General features: G+C 40.8%; 1 protein-coding gene across 6 annotated transcripts in view; it reads left to right on the top strand.

Moving 5' to 3' along the window:
- ELF1 (E74 like ETS transcription factor 1) overlaps positions 1–15,914 on the top strand; it is an 84,256-nt gene that overhangs the window by 49,907 nt on the left and 18,435 nt on the right. For all 6 annotated transcript variants that reach the window (XM_064645624.1, XM_064645625.1, XM_064645628.1 and 3 more), the window contains 3 exons: positions 4,799–4,973; positions 12,744–12,851; positions 13,455–13,610. In XM_064645624.1, the coding sequence (XP_064501694.1) occupies positions 4,799–4,973; positions 12,744–12,851; positions 13,455–13,610 (439 nt within the window). The remainder of the gene's footprint in view (positions 1–4,798; positions 4,974–12,743; positions 12,852–13,454; positions 13,611–15,914) is intronic.

The following is a 15,914-nucleotide window of genomic DNA, read 5'->3' as shown; positions in this document are numbered from 1 at the left end:
TTTTGAGAAGGGAACAAGTGGCTTGGGCTAAGGCTACTGATAACCTGTCTGGCTTCTGCTACATGACAGAGATCTGGTTAAAATAGAGAGTTTGCTATTTTTCCTCCTTTCTGTGTTTTTGTTTTTTTTCTTTGTTTTGTTTTGCTTTTTTTGGGTTATATTTTTGTTGAGAGAGTGGGAGAGAGGGAGAAACTGCACAGATAAAACTGTCCAGGAGCTTGTACAGGCTTTAGCTGAGTCAGTGCTGCTCCCTAAACCTACTTCTCTTCCTGTCTGCAGCTTCTTCTGTCAACGTCTTTTCATTTAGTCCTTTGTGGACTTACAGCTAATGTGATATTTGATCAAGACATTCTTAATTTAAAATGTTGAATAAAAGCAGCCAGAGTGGCTAGATCCATACTAGGAAGCTTTAAATGGTACCAGGGACAAGCTGAATCATTACAACCATTAAGTTGGTAACAGGGTTCCCAGCATGACTGTTCTTTGCCAGGACGTGCTCTCTCAAGTGGCTCTGATGGGTGTAGTAACCAGTGCCTGAAGACTCCTTTTCTATCTCTGAGGGATGCTTCTCTCTTCCCTTCTTCTGTGGAAGAGAGGTCCAGGCCCCTAGGTCGGGCCATGACTTCTGCACCATCATCTCATGCTTCAGTTTGCTCTTCCACGTTCCCTGATGTCGCCGTGGGCTTTCTGAAACATTGTCACTCGGTCAAGACCAATGTCTTAATATTTTGGCTATTTCCAGCTTCTGCAGAAAGTTCCCTCTCTTATCCACTTGCAGTTTTATGAAGACTTTAAGGAAAATTGTGAAATCTGTAATGAGGTTGTCTCCCCAGGAAAACAAGCAGCATATACCTGCCTGCAGCAATCCTCAGATGCTGGCCATGGGAATGCCTTTAAAGCCAAGAGGCTGCCTCTGCCTCCACATAGGAACCTTCAGCAAGAGAAAACTGAAGGCCATTTTCTAGTCACTAAGGTCACTTCACCTAGTTTTGTTTAGTTTTTGCATTGTTTTGTTTTTGGTTTCTCTTTTAATAAATAGCCATCTGTGTTGTGAGTCTGAATTCTGTCGTTTGGTTAAAAAGACAGACTTTTTTTTCCCCCTGAGGTTTCTTTCTCCTTTTTTTTTTTCCCATGTAGCTTTTCTCTTCTCCTGTCTATTACATGTGTTTCTTCCCACCCATCTCTCACTTGCACAAAATTTATTCCATGTCAGTTAGAAGCTAGTTACCACATTCCTGGGACAACTTACCTTCCTTAGAAGACTTGTAGTATGAGAAGACAGTTCTAAAAGCAGAAGTAGTCTCCTTCCTTATTTGCCATTTCCACAACCAGAATGGTGTTTTGATCTTCTGTCAGTTGGTGACAGCTGATGAGACAATTCTCAGAGAAAAAAAGAAACACCTTGTCAGCATGTCAAACACACTGGAAGAATTTGAGAGCAGGAAGGAAGATTGTTGTCTTTGACCCTGGAGGAGGAGAGGGTTCAGTTTTCAGGGGGTTATGGAGCATGACCAGTGCTTTCAGGGACCTGCTCATGTGATTTTCCAGGGATTTGAGCATCTGTATGAAGCTTTGCACTCCTCTGAATTGTTAAAGATCAGTCTACAGGACAGGTTTGTAGATAAACTACAGCAAGGAATTTGGTGTCTGAGATTTGGGAGGGTTTTGGCAGTAGCTCAACTTCTTTATGTATCCAGCAGATATGGGAGATGGGCTGAAGTCAAGTCAAAGCTTTGGCAGAGCTAGGGTGTCATATTTTAACTGTATTTTACATAAGAAAGATGAAACAGCAGAGGTAGGCAAAAGGAAAAAAATACACAAAGTATTCTTCTATGGATCTCTGTGTCAATTTCTTGAAAATCATTGCTGATTTATCCACTCTAATTTGGGACCTTTTAAAGCTTTGGGATAGTTTGCTCTCTACCTTTTGGTTAGTGCATGCAGAACCACCTTTGTATTAGAAATAAATTATTTTGCTGATGAGTGTGTGTGGGACACAGTTGCCTACATCAGAAATGAACACTCCAACGCCTCCCCCCTTTTATAGTCAATGCAGAGAAATAGGTGGTTTTAGGGCATGACTCACCCTATTGTAGCACAGGAGCCTAAAACTGGGGAGGGGAACTGTGCCCTAGAAATACCATTTCTGTCTGTTGGCTCTGAATAAAACCTGGGGTTCCCAGCTCATGTCCCAAGTGCCTGCACCACCAGCTGTCCAAATTTAGGTGAGATGAACCTCACCCTTAGCGTCTATAAACTAGAGCAGGATGAGAAGACTGAAGCCTTCTTACTTGCATCTTCCCTACCTAAAATCCATAGTTCTGACGTGGTCACTGGAATACTGAAAAGGTACTTGCAAAGCATGTACTGTTCTTGCTTGCAGGTGACTGGAGCCTGAGTAGATAGCTGTATGTAATCCTTTTTCAATTTTTCTTTAAATGTAGTTGCATATGGGCATGCGATAGATGAAACTTACATCCCCAAATTATGTACTGTGGCATATTACTGAATTTGAGGTATTTAAACTACTTTTAGAACATGAATTTTATCTCAGAAGGTTGTCATGGACCATCTTCCTGTAGTTTATGGAACGTATTGTTAAAAATAAAACTTTTTTTTAATGCATTGAGGTTTTTTTTTCTTCTCTCTTTACAATGCTTTATCTTTTTTTATTGATGTGGCTTTTATTTAATCTAATCTTGCCTGGAAGCAAATAGGATCAAGGATGTTGGGGTCAGTAAACAAATAGGATAAACCATGTGGACATGACTCTTTCTGAGGAACAGCAGGGACCTCTTGACCACCAATGACTTCTGGTTTCTGCGCTCCGGCACGATGCAGCGCTGGTTAGAGGTAGCCACAAAGGAGTGGGGTAGAAGCTATCCCATTGCTTGACTCAATATATGCCTGTTATCTGGCAACATGATTGCACAAGAGGGCTTTAACTGGTCTGCACTTTGTTCATTTTTATTGATCTCCTACCATATTGCTCTCTTTTGAAGCTTATGTTTAACAGAGTCGGTCAGTTATTTGTTGAGATTTTTTTTTAATTTTGGTTTTGTTGGCATTTTTTTGCTTAGCAGACTCTCCATGATAGAAGCCTATTAAAATACCAGTTTTGTTTCTTAGTTCTTCCTTTTATCCTGGTTGCCCTTTACCACAGTTTTTGCTGAGACATGTTTTACGAAACACAGAGCAATTTGAAGTGGTAATTACTGCCTTTTAAAACTTCTAATTGCACTTTCTACTTTCAGTACTTACTTATGGTCCAGACTCTTCCCTAGGGGAAGCTTTGTGTTGGGCCAATAGCTCTGATACCATTTTCCATTGGTGACGGTGTGTGTAGTGGCAAGAGTGAGACATGAGCAATTCCTGAGCAAGATCATAATCATATGGTTGGGTTTTTACCTTGTGTTTCTTCCTTCCAGTACCTGAAGGGAGCCTACAAGAAAGACTGAGACCATATACCATATACTGAGACCATATACAGGAGCATGTAGTGACAGAACAGGTGGGAGTGGCTTCGAACTAAAAGAGAGCAGGTTTAGGTTGGATATTAGAAAAAGTTCTTTACTGTGAAGGTGGAAGGGTAGTGGAACAGGTTGCCCAGAGCAGTTGCAGTGCCCCATCCCTGGAAGTGTTTAAGGCCAGGCTGGATGGAGCTCTGAGCCACACGGTCTAGTTAAAAGTGTTGGGCAGGAGGGTTGGAACTAGATGAACCTTGCAACACAGGCCATTCTATGATTCTATAATCTGTACATACCTGTGCTCTTCTGTGGAGAGCAAGACCAAATGTACTTATACTGGTTCTCTCAGAAACGTGTTTTAGCAACTTTCTGGTTTGTTTTCTTGGTTTTAAGCTTACCACATTCATAGCATGTTTTATTTTTGTAATGAGGGAACCTTAAAGTTACAGTAGACTTTCTTTGAACCTGCTCTGCTATCACCAGCTATGACTTTCTTCCTGCAAATGACATTTAAAAGACTCAGTTTAGAAAATACTGTGTCTGTAGTAGATGTTATTTTCTGAAAACCTCTTCCTGTTGAATGATTTCAGAGAGTGGCATTTCATTATTATTGCTGGTCAGCTTGATTTCTGTTTTCCACCTACCTCTTCTCTTCTGTATCTCTGATGCAAAATAACTATCAAGACAACAGGGTGATGTCTGAAAGCAGACTTAGGAAGGAAAGTGGCAGGGAGGGTGTGGTGTGAGGAATGTCAAGTGACTAAAACCATAAGAATTAGAGAGGGAATGTACTGGAGCACTTACATCAACCCATTACACACCTTCATCTTTTAGCAAGTGTGTCCTAAAATAGTGAACTTCAAATAATGTCTCATGAGAAACTTAGTGCCTGTGAGAGCTTCATCCAGTCCTGACAGCCACAGGACTCCTCCACCCCCAACTTGATGGGAAGAGCAAAAGATAAAGGTGCTTGCAGCAAGTTGCTCATGCAGTATTATTGTCAGCAAAGTTTTTCACTACCGCGCTATGCCACTCCTCTGTATTGTCAGCTTTAATGCTGTAAAATCATGTCATAGAAGTCTGGTATTACGTACTGGAGTAAAGTCAATACATTAAATACTTCAGTGATATTCAGCCTCTGTCTCGTAATGGGACACTGCTGCTATTTGGTTTCATGTGCTAAAAATCATCTTGTTCTTAAGTACTCTCTCCTGACAGTCTGACATTCAAGTGATGTAGTATAGGTCTGTTGAAGTATTAATCAGTAAGTGGTTAGATTGGATGTGGTCTAACTACTGTTTTGTTGTTGATTTTTTTCCCCCATCCTCCAGCTTGGTGATCCATCCATTTTCCCTGCTGTCATCGTGGAGCATGTTCCTAGTGCAGAACTCCTACATAACTACTCTGGCTTAACCTGTGTGGATGAACCTAGTGACATGATCACTGAAAACTCTCTGGACGTCGCAGAAGAGCAAATCATAGAAGATGATGATATCACCCTCACAGGTTGTTAATAAAAACATTTTCTATGAGATGTTTTTGCACCAAGATGTCTGTGACTAATGGTGGAAAAAAGCTTAATGACAAAAAACAACAAGGGAATAACATGAATAGTTGTATTGAATGCTGTTAATTCTGTAAGAGACAGAGAAAATGGCATTAATACTGTTGGCAGGTGGCTTGCAATCCCAGTTGCACAGCTGATAATGGTGAAGAGTTTCATTCATCAACTTCATCCAGAGATTAAGGCAGCGTCCTGCTCAGAGTACCAAGAAGATTTTTCTTTGCTCTTCATAGGTTTAGTTTGCTCTTATTTAATAGGCAGTACATTCCTGAGTAAACATGTATACCAAAAAGCTGGAATATGCAGCTTGAGTAGATGTACTACTTTTAACTTTCTGAGGGTGTACAGTTAGCTATAAAATGTGCACATTAGCGTGACTTACTGGTGTAAGTATGCTCAGCATAGTAATTATTTTGGATGTCTAATAATAATTAATGCCTAAAATACACGTTTTGTGTAAGTTCTCTTAGAAGATGTATCCCCAAAGAGAAAACAATTCTCAAGAGAAAAGCTCAAAGAGTTCACATTTTTTAAAAAACAGCCCCTCACTTAATACATGCATTTGAAGCATTTTTGGAGAACAAATTTCAAAGGTGGGGTAGTCTCCTTTCATCCACTAGGCTCCACACCTGGACTGTCTCCAGGGATGCAGACAGCTTTTTGTTTTCACTCATGCTTTTGACATTGTTTCCAAAGGGATATTCTGATACAACCTTTTACTACCAAAAGCAAAACAAGAACTCAACATGACATGAAGAACAGTTTACAGAGTAAATTGACATGAGCTGTTCTCAGTAAATTGCTGATGAAAATCGCTTTTTTTTTCCTTAGCAGTGAATTATCTGAGAACAGACTGTGACCAAACAAATAAGTTAGGTTATTATTCAAGAAGGTCTTACATACTCAAACATTATTTGAGACCTCTTGCCAACTATTCACTTGCTGTTCATATTAATTATTCACACTGCAACTGGCATTTCCTCAGTGTGTTACTTAAACACCACTTAATGTGTCTGTGTGAATTTTCACAGTGGATCGTTTCTGTGAATCCATATTCACTGTAATAATATCTTGTGTGTGAACTTTTACTTGCATGAGTAATTGCGAAACTCCACTTTTGTGGAGTTTAAGAAAACTTCTTAAAGTTTTTTTTTTGTTGCTGGTCACATGAGAATGGTTTGCAAATTGCTGCCAGAAACTGAAAATATGTAATCCTTGTAACCGTTGGTGTCCAAGGGTTTCAGGGATACTTTGGAGGCAGACAAGTACAGTATTGTTCCTATCATCCGTTGTAGTTGAAGCAGTCTGGTTTTCTTTAAAAGCAAAGTCCTGAGAAATTGAGAGCTGCCACTTTGCAGAGATTATTGTTGTGAAGGAGATGCTACCTAGTTATCTGTTTCACATTCTCCATCCTGATAGCTACTGTGCATGCTGTGGGTTTCCTTGGAGAGTAGATGAATGCAGGCCAGGCAGGGACCAGCATAACTGCTGGAAAGCTCCTGCTCAGGATGCAAGACAGGCAGCACTGGTAGTAGCTCAGCCCATGGTTTCTGGCAGGGAGCTATCCTGCCTGACTCTAGTGGGCTAGAGTCTGGGGCCCAGGGCTGTGAAGGCACCCCACAGGACGTAAGGAGAGGACATGGGGGAAGAAGGCCCCTGTCACCTCTCTGCCCACTGCAGACAAGCATTGGCTGTGGCCACAGCTGCCGGCTTGAACTGCAAGACTGCTGTGTGGAAGAGACCCAGTTCAAGCACAAATTGCTGTAGGCTGCCTCTGAAATGAGACTAATTGTAACTAGAATTTCCCACCTACTCTTTTTTCAGCTGATTTTTTTTTTTCTTCCCTTCTTTAAAGTTTCCTTGATTTTATTCATGCACATGTTTGGTCTCAACAGTGAAATGAGTTGTTTTGCTCTTTGAAGTTTGTACCAGTTTTTTCAGTCACTTCCACATTATGCCTTTGAGAGAGGATCAGACATTGTAAAGGCTGTACTAATTCCACAGTAAAATATTTATAAGCCTGAAGTTCACAGCAAAACAAAACTGAAACCACCATCATTAATGACTAAACTTTACTAAGCGATGACTGCCTAATATGAAGGATTTAGGTTTTTTTAAGTTACTGTTTTTTTCAGTACTGTTTTATGACTCTAAAACAATAAGCTTCTCTTTTCTCCTGGACTAACGGAAATTAGCGGTAGGCCTCATGATACTGAAGCACTTACTTTTTAGGGATCTATGTGCAGAATAATGGATGGTGGTAGGTTTTTTCATCTATAAGATGTAGCTTCAGCCCTTCAAAAGCACAGCTGTCACACATTGGTGATTACTTGCCTGTAGTATAAATTATAACCTGCAGAAAACTGTAAGAACAGCATCTGTTTCACGTGAAGCCCTGCTGAGAGATGGCCAGCAACCAGCTTTTTAGTTATGTTAGTTAACATTCACGCTGTAATTTTTTTATAATGAATAGGCAGACCTGCCTTATCACCCTCTTCTTTAGAAGCAGTTTTCCCTGGAAGAAACAACGATGGCAATTTTATGGTCAGTTTGTTGCCAGTATTATGGAATTTTAAATGATTAACCATCATGTAGTAAAGGGTGATTAACAAAATTAATTGGAGCATTTGGCTTTGAATTTAGTTTTATCTCTAAATGGAATATTGAAATTTTTTTCCTGTGACAAATACAGGGGATAATGTTTTGTGCAGAAGAAATTCCAAGCCAATTTGTCAGATAGTACAGTTTGCTACACTTTGTATATTTTACCATTGTGGCTAATTATGCTTTTAAGGTGCACAGGAAGAAAGAACTAATGTAATTCCTGAAACCATTCTTTTAATTATTGTTATAATTTTTTCTTTTAACTTTACCATGACTGGTGAGCTTAATTTAGAAAAAACAACAGTTAATCGAAGCCTGCCATTTTGTGGTTCACCTGTTCTGGCATTGTTTCATGGGAACAGGAAAGTGGCAGCACTGAGACAGTTTGGGGGGGGGGAAGATGACAGAGGAGGGACAGAAAATTTGCACTTAAATGCCCTGTGCCCTAGTCTGAATAGGGAGCATGGAGGTGTGCATTTTCAGAGATCAGTAACAGTTATTACTAACCAGTTCTGAAGTTATTTTACAACATTTTGAAGTTCTGTAGCATTTGCTTTGTATGTTTTGTGAAGCTCTAGCAGTCCTGCACAAACTCAGCATCTTAGGTAGTCATTTGTGATGTACAAAGAAATCCAAAGGAGTAGTTAGGTGGAAACTGAACTTCAGTGTTAATCAGTGAGGATTATGGGTTGATGAGATGCCAGTTGTAAAAAAAGGGGTATGGTTTCAGTTACTTTGTAAAGAAATTATTCACGGCTGCCTGTGGCGTCTGGTTAAAAACAGAGAGGGTTTTTTCATATACCTCCCCCGTGAGGTAATTTTCTTTATAAATTGTGAAGCCTTATTTTAAAAAGAAAATGAAGGGTGATGTGCAGGTATTCTGAAGTACTTGGGTTCTTAAACTGAGTTTTCCAGTGTCCAATAACAATCAGCTCAGAGTTGATACTAAAAGGTGAGTGCTTAAATTTAACAGCCAGCTATTCTGCAAAAGGGAGCTCTGTCTGTGTTTTGTGGATCTCTTTATACCTTTAGTAACTTCAGATTTCTTCTGACATTATTTTGAGGCTTTGCAGTGCCTGGTTTTGTCTCTAGTAAAGCCAGCAGTGAATTGAAACACAGTTGTGACTACCACAGCCCTTATCTGGGCCTGAACATGGACTCGTGTTGTCCACTCTCCAGAGCTGCCAGCCACCAGGGAAGCAAAGGGAGGGGACAGGATTGGCTAGAGTGGTGTAAAAATTTCAAAAAAGACAATAGTAAGGAAAGCAGGACTTTGGACTGAGTTGGGGAACTTCCAACATGAGGCACAGTTACAGAGCAGAAAGCTCTGTTTGGGCAAGTCTCGGGCCAACGCTGATTCATAGCGTACCTGGATTCACAGTAACTGGGCTGTAATTGGCATGCAGATACAGAGGCTTACATTTGTGGCTTGCTCAGATAAACAAAAACTTGTAGAGGACCTTGGGAAAAAACTGAAGATATTTTTAGGTGTGGTTTCCCCCCTCCCCTCTCTTTTTTGTTTTCCCTTTTTTTCTCCTTCCTTTTTCTTCTCCCATTTTTTCTTCCCTGACTGTTTTTCCCTTTTTCATTTTTTCCTTACTCATTTTTTTTACCTCTTTTTTCTTTTTTTTTTTAAAAAAAGCTTACACCTATTTAAGATAATGTTTGAAATGTGATACTTGTCAGAAATTATACCCTCCACCCTCGTTCTTTCAGTTCTGACTTTGCCGAGTGTAACAAATAAGCCATCTCATTCCAGTTCTTCTTAAATCTGCTGCTTGTTGAGGAAGACATCTAGTCCAGGTAGCTTTGCTTGCAAACAGATTGAGATCTGGGTGGGAGCCCAAGGCACAGGGCTGTGAACTGTCAACCTTTGGGATAACAAAGGGCACGAAGATGGGTGAAGCCAGCCAGGTGGATGGACACTGAGAGACACAGCAGGAGTCAGGAATTGCTGACCTTTTAGGTAACAAAGGAGAGGAAGACTGGTGACACCAGTGAGGTGGAGGGACTGGGACAGGAAGAGCAAGACTTGTGCATGGGTAGACTGTAAAGGTATAAAAGCCCAGGGGTTTCTTGGTTGGGGGTCCTCCTTGGAGGCACCAGCTCGTGCTGTTTCTGTGTTACTGTGCTGTGAATAAATGGCTTTGTGGAATGAGACATCTGAGACTGCCATGGGAAACCTGGGTTTGAACCAGTAAGGAAACCTGGTCTGACTGTGTGAGTGGGGTGTGTGGGGAGTCAAGCTGGGCACCGTCAGCTCACTGGAGCCATGCCCTGTGAAGGGACTTCTGCCCCAGCAGTGACAGTCTCTGGCCTTGGGAGTGTGACTGCCAGAGAGTCTCATGAATGGTCAGACTGGGTAATTTCCTTAACATGCTTATGTTTTTTGTGAGCATCAAATTATATGAATTTCTATGCTTACATTATTTATATGGCTATTTTATATTCCTTTCTTTAGTCTTGGATAAGGATGGTAAACCTTTAGCCATGTCGTATAACAGTGATGTAAAGCTGGCAACCTCTGCTGTCGTTCGGGGGAAGAAGTGACTCTACTCCATAACCTGAAAGCCAGTGAGCGGGTTTGGTCCTCCTACAGCTCTCGGTGGGGAAAGAGGAGACAGCAGCAGCTCTCTCCTCCCTGCCTGCAGCGCTGAGAACCTGGAGGTACCACTGCTAGCTTTTAAATTGTATGTGGCAGCGTAAACCAGCCATGCTCCATGGCTTTGGCTGAGCTGGATCGTGGCGGGTTAACCTTCCTGTCCATTCAGTGTTGGAACTGAGAACAACTGCTTTGTCAGTGCTGCGTGCCTATATTTAGGGTCACATCCTTATTGAGGTCTTGGTAATGCTGGGAAATGGTATGGAAAGTTTGCATCCAAATAAAACTTAGAACCAGAAATGATCAAGTCATCAGCACCAGACCAAGCATGAGCATGCCCAGAGACTGCATGGGCTGTACATGTTGTGTCTCCTCCTCAGCTGGCTAGGCATTCCCTAGTGATGCTGTTTGGCCCTTGGGACTGAGATGCTCTGTGGCTGAGCTCTTGAGCTTGCCAGCTGACTGACAAAATTATCTGCAATTTGCTGTCTTGCTCTATGGCTTCCCAGGCCGGGAGCTTAGTCCATACTCACTGCCTCTCCTTTTCTCTTCATGCTGTCCTCCTCCCCAGCTCTGTTTTCCTCATTTCTTAAGGCTGTTTGGAGATGTCACCAAGAAGGTGCAGACCCTTAACTGTCTGAATGTCTTTGCAAGATATGGGGTGGAGGTGTTCCTGTAGGCAACAGGATGAGTTGCTGTGTGGATCAGGGTTCCCAACACCTATCTATTTTATTCTGTTTTAGCCTAAGCCTCTTACTCTTGGGGCTGGTGGGACTAAGGTAAAGAAAAAATCCAGAAGGTAAGGAGGCTTCTGTGAAGCACAGCTGGGTGGAGGAGGTAGGGCTCTTGTGTGCACCTCAGCATTCATCTTTGCCCTCCTCCTAATGATACAAATGCTGAAGTTGTAAACATGTGGGGTGAAACCAGGGTTGGTTGGTTGGGTTTTTTTTAACTGTGTAATTGCATATTGCTAACTGAGCTGGATGCTCTTGTTATTGCTCTGATATTTTTAAGGTTTTTTTTGTTGTTTTTTTTTTTTTTTAAGTATAGAAATTTTGGCATAAACTTCTTGCTTTTGTGCGAAGAAATGTAAGAAATGTTCCAAGGTCATTACATTGTGTCTGAACGTGCATGTCTGCCTTTTTTTTTTTTTTTGTAACTGCACCACCCAAAATTCCTCAAAGCTAAACAAAGAGTGAGGGCCTGAAGCTGACTTATTACCATTGCTGGACTGAGAAAGTAGATGAGGTTTCTTGGTGTCCTAGGGAGGGGAATACTAATTTTATCACTTTGATAGATGCAAGTGAATTCCCCAAAGTTGCATCAAATTCGTGTCAAAGGATAAGGAAGCCCAACCCATGCATTTCCATCCAACAAACAGTAATTTCTAAAAGAACCTGTAAACCAGTTTTAAATGCTTACAGTACCAGGAACTACCATCTGTCTTATTTTTCATAATACAGTTATTTTAAAAAAATCCTCTGGTGAAGTACTCTTCCAGTTAAACCAATATTATCTTCTTGGGAGAGCTGTTATTTTGTAAAATGATATTTTACTGGATGTTTTTGTTGTGTACCCTCAGATGACCTTCATACGTACCTTAAGCATCATAAATTAATGCTCAAGAGCTTTGGGTTTGTCTAATTACTGCCCTCCTGAGATTGATGAGGAATTGTCTAGAAGTCAAAAATTTTGGAAGGTTTGCCAGCCCTTTGTATTGCTTTTCATGTTTCATGTTTGCTTTCCAGTATGTTCTTGGAGTTTGCACTGTTAGCCTTACCTGTAATTCCTATGAATTTGAACGGTTTAGGATTCATTTACACTTTTAGATCGTATGCTGTCTAATAGAACTTGTGGAATATTTAAAAATCTCCTCCAGGCTAAATGACTGGATATTTTTTATGAGTATCTCTTATTTATGGAATTCACTTCCATTCATAGAACCATAGAATTGTTAGGGTTGGAAAAGACCTCTCAGATCGTCAAGTCCTACTGTCAACCCAGCACCACCACCATGTTCACCATTAAATCATGTCCTCAAGTGTCATATCCACATGTTTTTATGTGGATAACACAAAATATCAACATGTGGATAACACTTTGGACCACCATAAGAAGTTAGCAATATCATGTTTTTTTAAATAATATTCTCTGGACTATTGTTTGTGATAGTGATATTTCTTAGGTTCATGGGTTTTGTGTTTTACTGCATAATCAGCAAAGAGAGGGGTTAGAACAATGAGGCAGAAACAAAAGGTTTGTATTGGGTTTGGGTTTGGGTTTGGTTTTTTTTATGTGTAATCTGAAAAATGTACTGTACTAAATAAATTACTGCAGTCTGCATTTTCTCCCCAGCTAATCTGTTTCTACTCATGTACTAGAAGACCATGTTTACTATGTTTTCTTTTTTTTTTTTTTCTGGAAATGAAATAAGAATAAATATTGTGTTAAGCTTTAAGTCCAGTTTGTAGTTTCTTAAGAAATATTTTTTCTCCTTTACTTTTAGTTGAAGCATCTTGTCATAATGGAGATGAAACAATGGAAACAATCGAGGCTGCTGAAGCACTTCTCAATATGGACTCCCCTGGTCCTATGTTGGATGAAAAAAGAATAAGTAAGTTTTTTATGAAAGAAAATCCAGTCTGTATTTGCCTTGTTTGTTTGTGAAAGGAGGAGGGATTCAGTGCAGTGTGGTTGCATGGAATTGGTAAGATTATTTTATAACTTCCAGATACCCTTTATGTACATAGTTTGGGTATCAGAAATCAAATGTCATATGCATTGAAAGATTTCATTGCCATGCCAGAGTTTAACAGGAAAAGAAAGAATCAACAATTACAAAGGGAAGGTATGAATGAAGTTGGGTGGTTTAGATTGCAGTGTTTTGCTTGGCTGATAGAGGATTAGCATGTTGTCAGGATAAAAGAACATACACTTATATTTGCAGATTGCCTTAAATGTGAATGTGTGATCACCAGATAATTGTGCTTTTTTGGGGAGGTGGGTTATATCATTAAATTTTTCTATTTTAGTAGTGCTTCTGCTTGTGTAAAATGTTTTCAGCTCATATATTCCCTTATGAACTAGTCTTCTGTCCCTTGAAGGCCTGAAGTGTCATAGTTTTATTTTATTCTATGTTTAAATTTTTGGTCTAAACCCAACTTTTAAAAGTCCTCATGGCTGTGTGAAAATATTCCTTTTGTCCTCTTCTTTTAAGCAACTATGTTTGGCGCAGCTGAAGAGGATGATATGGTGGCTCCTATTACACATGTGTCAGTCACACTTGATGGGATCCCTGAGGTGGTGGAAGCCCCAGACCCCTATGCTGAATCACCAGAGACTCCAGAATTTGAACAACCAAAGAAGAGAAAAGGTAAGATGATACCAGAGAACAGCAGTGTGGAGTAGGAGAGCAGGGGGTGGCATGGTCGGTTCCCCTGTGCATGTCTGGAACCATTCTAGTTATCAGGCCAAAATAATTGAGTGGGCTCAGTTAGAAATGCAGAAAAAGCATTTTCTTCCTGAGTAGCGTGAGCACATATACTGGTGCTTAGACTAATGATGTTGTAGAGATAGCAAAGATGGCTTATCCTGTAGGAAACAGAAATCTCTGCTTCTTCCTATTTGTAAGAATATTTCTTCTTCAGAGCAGAATTGCAATACAAGCTATAGAGCTTTTGTTATTGTGAATCCTGAAGTACTTTCATTAGCCCTTACCTAGCTTCAACTGAACATACTTGATCAGTTCAGAATAGGGGATGAGAATGAGGAGGGCTTTTTAGCTTTTCTTAAATATGAAGGATTTAATTTTTTTTAATAGCTGCATGCTATAATAAGTGTTAATCCCATTTCTAGTAGATTACGTTTACACAGTGTAGTGATGTTCCTTTGTAGTCAGTGCTGTGCCAAAGAGTAATGAAGTGGTGTTAGCCAGACCTTCTGCTCCTGTTTTCCTACCTACTTCAACGTGGACCCCATCAGAGGTCTGAAGCTGACGTCTACAAGGAAAGAGAGTCATGTAATATAGACATATGTTAGGTGCTGTTGCAACAAATTAAAAAAAAAAAAAGAAAAATAAACCAAGGGCATTATGTTTCTGGAGCTAATCCTAAGGCTAACCCTAGAGCATGATAAATAAAAGCCTTCCAAAACAGGAATCCTGCTACCCAGCCAGTCAGCTACCTACCCAGTCAGCTATCCTGCTGAATAGGAGTGCATTTTTAATTCTACTTTTGCTGCTAATTCCAAATGTTGGGAGTTATCTGTGAGAGAGAGCATAGCAGCCTGTGGAGATCTTGGGGAAGCCTCCTGAGCCCCTTATGTGTCACGAGGTCCCGCAGGCAGGGGTGTGGGTCAGGAAGTCTCTGATTCCCCTAAGAAAGCTGAACTGAAACTGCTGTGGAAGGGAGCTTTACCAGCAGCTGCCCTAAAAGTACTGCTGGGAAGCTACCGTGCTGTGTGCACTACTGTGAGATAACCACAGCATTTTAAACTGTTTTTTGTTTTGTTCTTTTCTTTCCTTCTTCTTTTATACTGTTGACTTCTGTGTGTGTCAAAACAAGGAGCTGCTGTCTGCCAGACATTTAACCTCTTTGGTTTGATGCTTTCATACCCTCTTTCGTGTTGTGCTTCTGCTTACACCCACTCCTTCCTCCTCTGTAGCTGTAGGTTAGAAAACCAGTTGCTTCACAGCAAATGTGTGTATTTGCTTTAGAAAAAAACCCCAAACACTAGAAAAGATTCATCAGCTTAGTGTTTCATTAGCTACTAGTTTTCAGTGAATTTCAGTGTTCATGAGGTAGGTGGTATGGCCTGAGTGATGTTGAAGTGTTACTTCAAAATGTCCCGGCATTTATAAGTCATTGATGTACAAGAATTGCTGCAAAATGTTATTAATTTTGCAGTGCACTTTAGGATGATGTGCAGTGGGTGGGTGGGGTTCTTTTGGGTGTTTTGTTTGTTTGTAGGGGGTTTTTTTAAGTGCAGTCTGTTTCCCTTCCTTTGGTCAGTTTTGAGGCATGGCAAATGGTGGTGGTCATTTTGCCCTATCCATGTCACTCATGATTTTATAGGGTTTTTTGTTGCGGGTCCGAGGGGAAGAGGGGACAGGACACGAGGAAGGGTGCAAGCAGACTTGTTTATTCAGGCGTGCGCCCGATTCTTAACCATCCTGCCAGGGAAAAGGGGGCAGAACATCGGGTGGGCTATCAGACAGACAAATGGGGGAGCAAATCAGAACAGGGCACAGGCAAAAGGGGGAGGAGGAAGCCTGGGCATGTGCAGTTGTGCACTGTGTAGCATGAATACAGTGAAACCACATAATAACAGTAAAGTCCATATGAAAGTCCTGCCAATTGCTGTATGCTTTTCTCCATGCCTGGAACTGTTCCCATCCTGAATCTTGCTTCTCTACAGTTTTTGTAGATTTTATAGACTTCTAGTGTATTAAGCCATCATCTAAACTTAGAGGGATGAATAGTCCAGAGCGTTGCCAGCTAACTGGGCCAGAATGGCATTGTCAAGTAGAGCTTTCCCAAGAAAATGTTCTCCAGAAGTGATGAGGTGGTTTCACTTCCTTTCCTTGTGGGCCTTACTGCTACAGTAGGAGAACTGTATCCACCCATCTGCTCAACTCCAAAGGTGTTCAGTATGATGTTTGTACTCATGAATGTCTGAG

The sequence above is a fragment of the Pseudopipra pipra genome, chromosome 2 (assembly GCF_036250125.1).
Source record: "Pseudopipra pipra isolate bDixPip1 chromosome 2, bDixPip1.hap1, whole genome shotgun sequence".
NCBI lineage: Eukaryota > Metazoa > Chordata > Aves > Passeriformes > Pipridae > Pseudopipra > Pseudopipra pipra.
The sequence above is the reverse complement of the archived record's forward strand: the minus strand, read 5'-3'. Positions and strand labels throughout refer to the sequence as shown.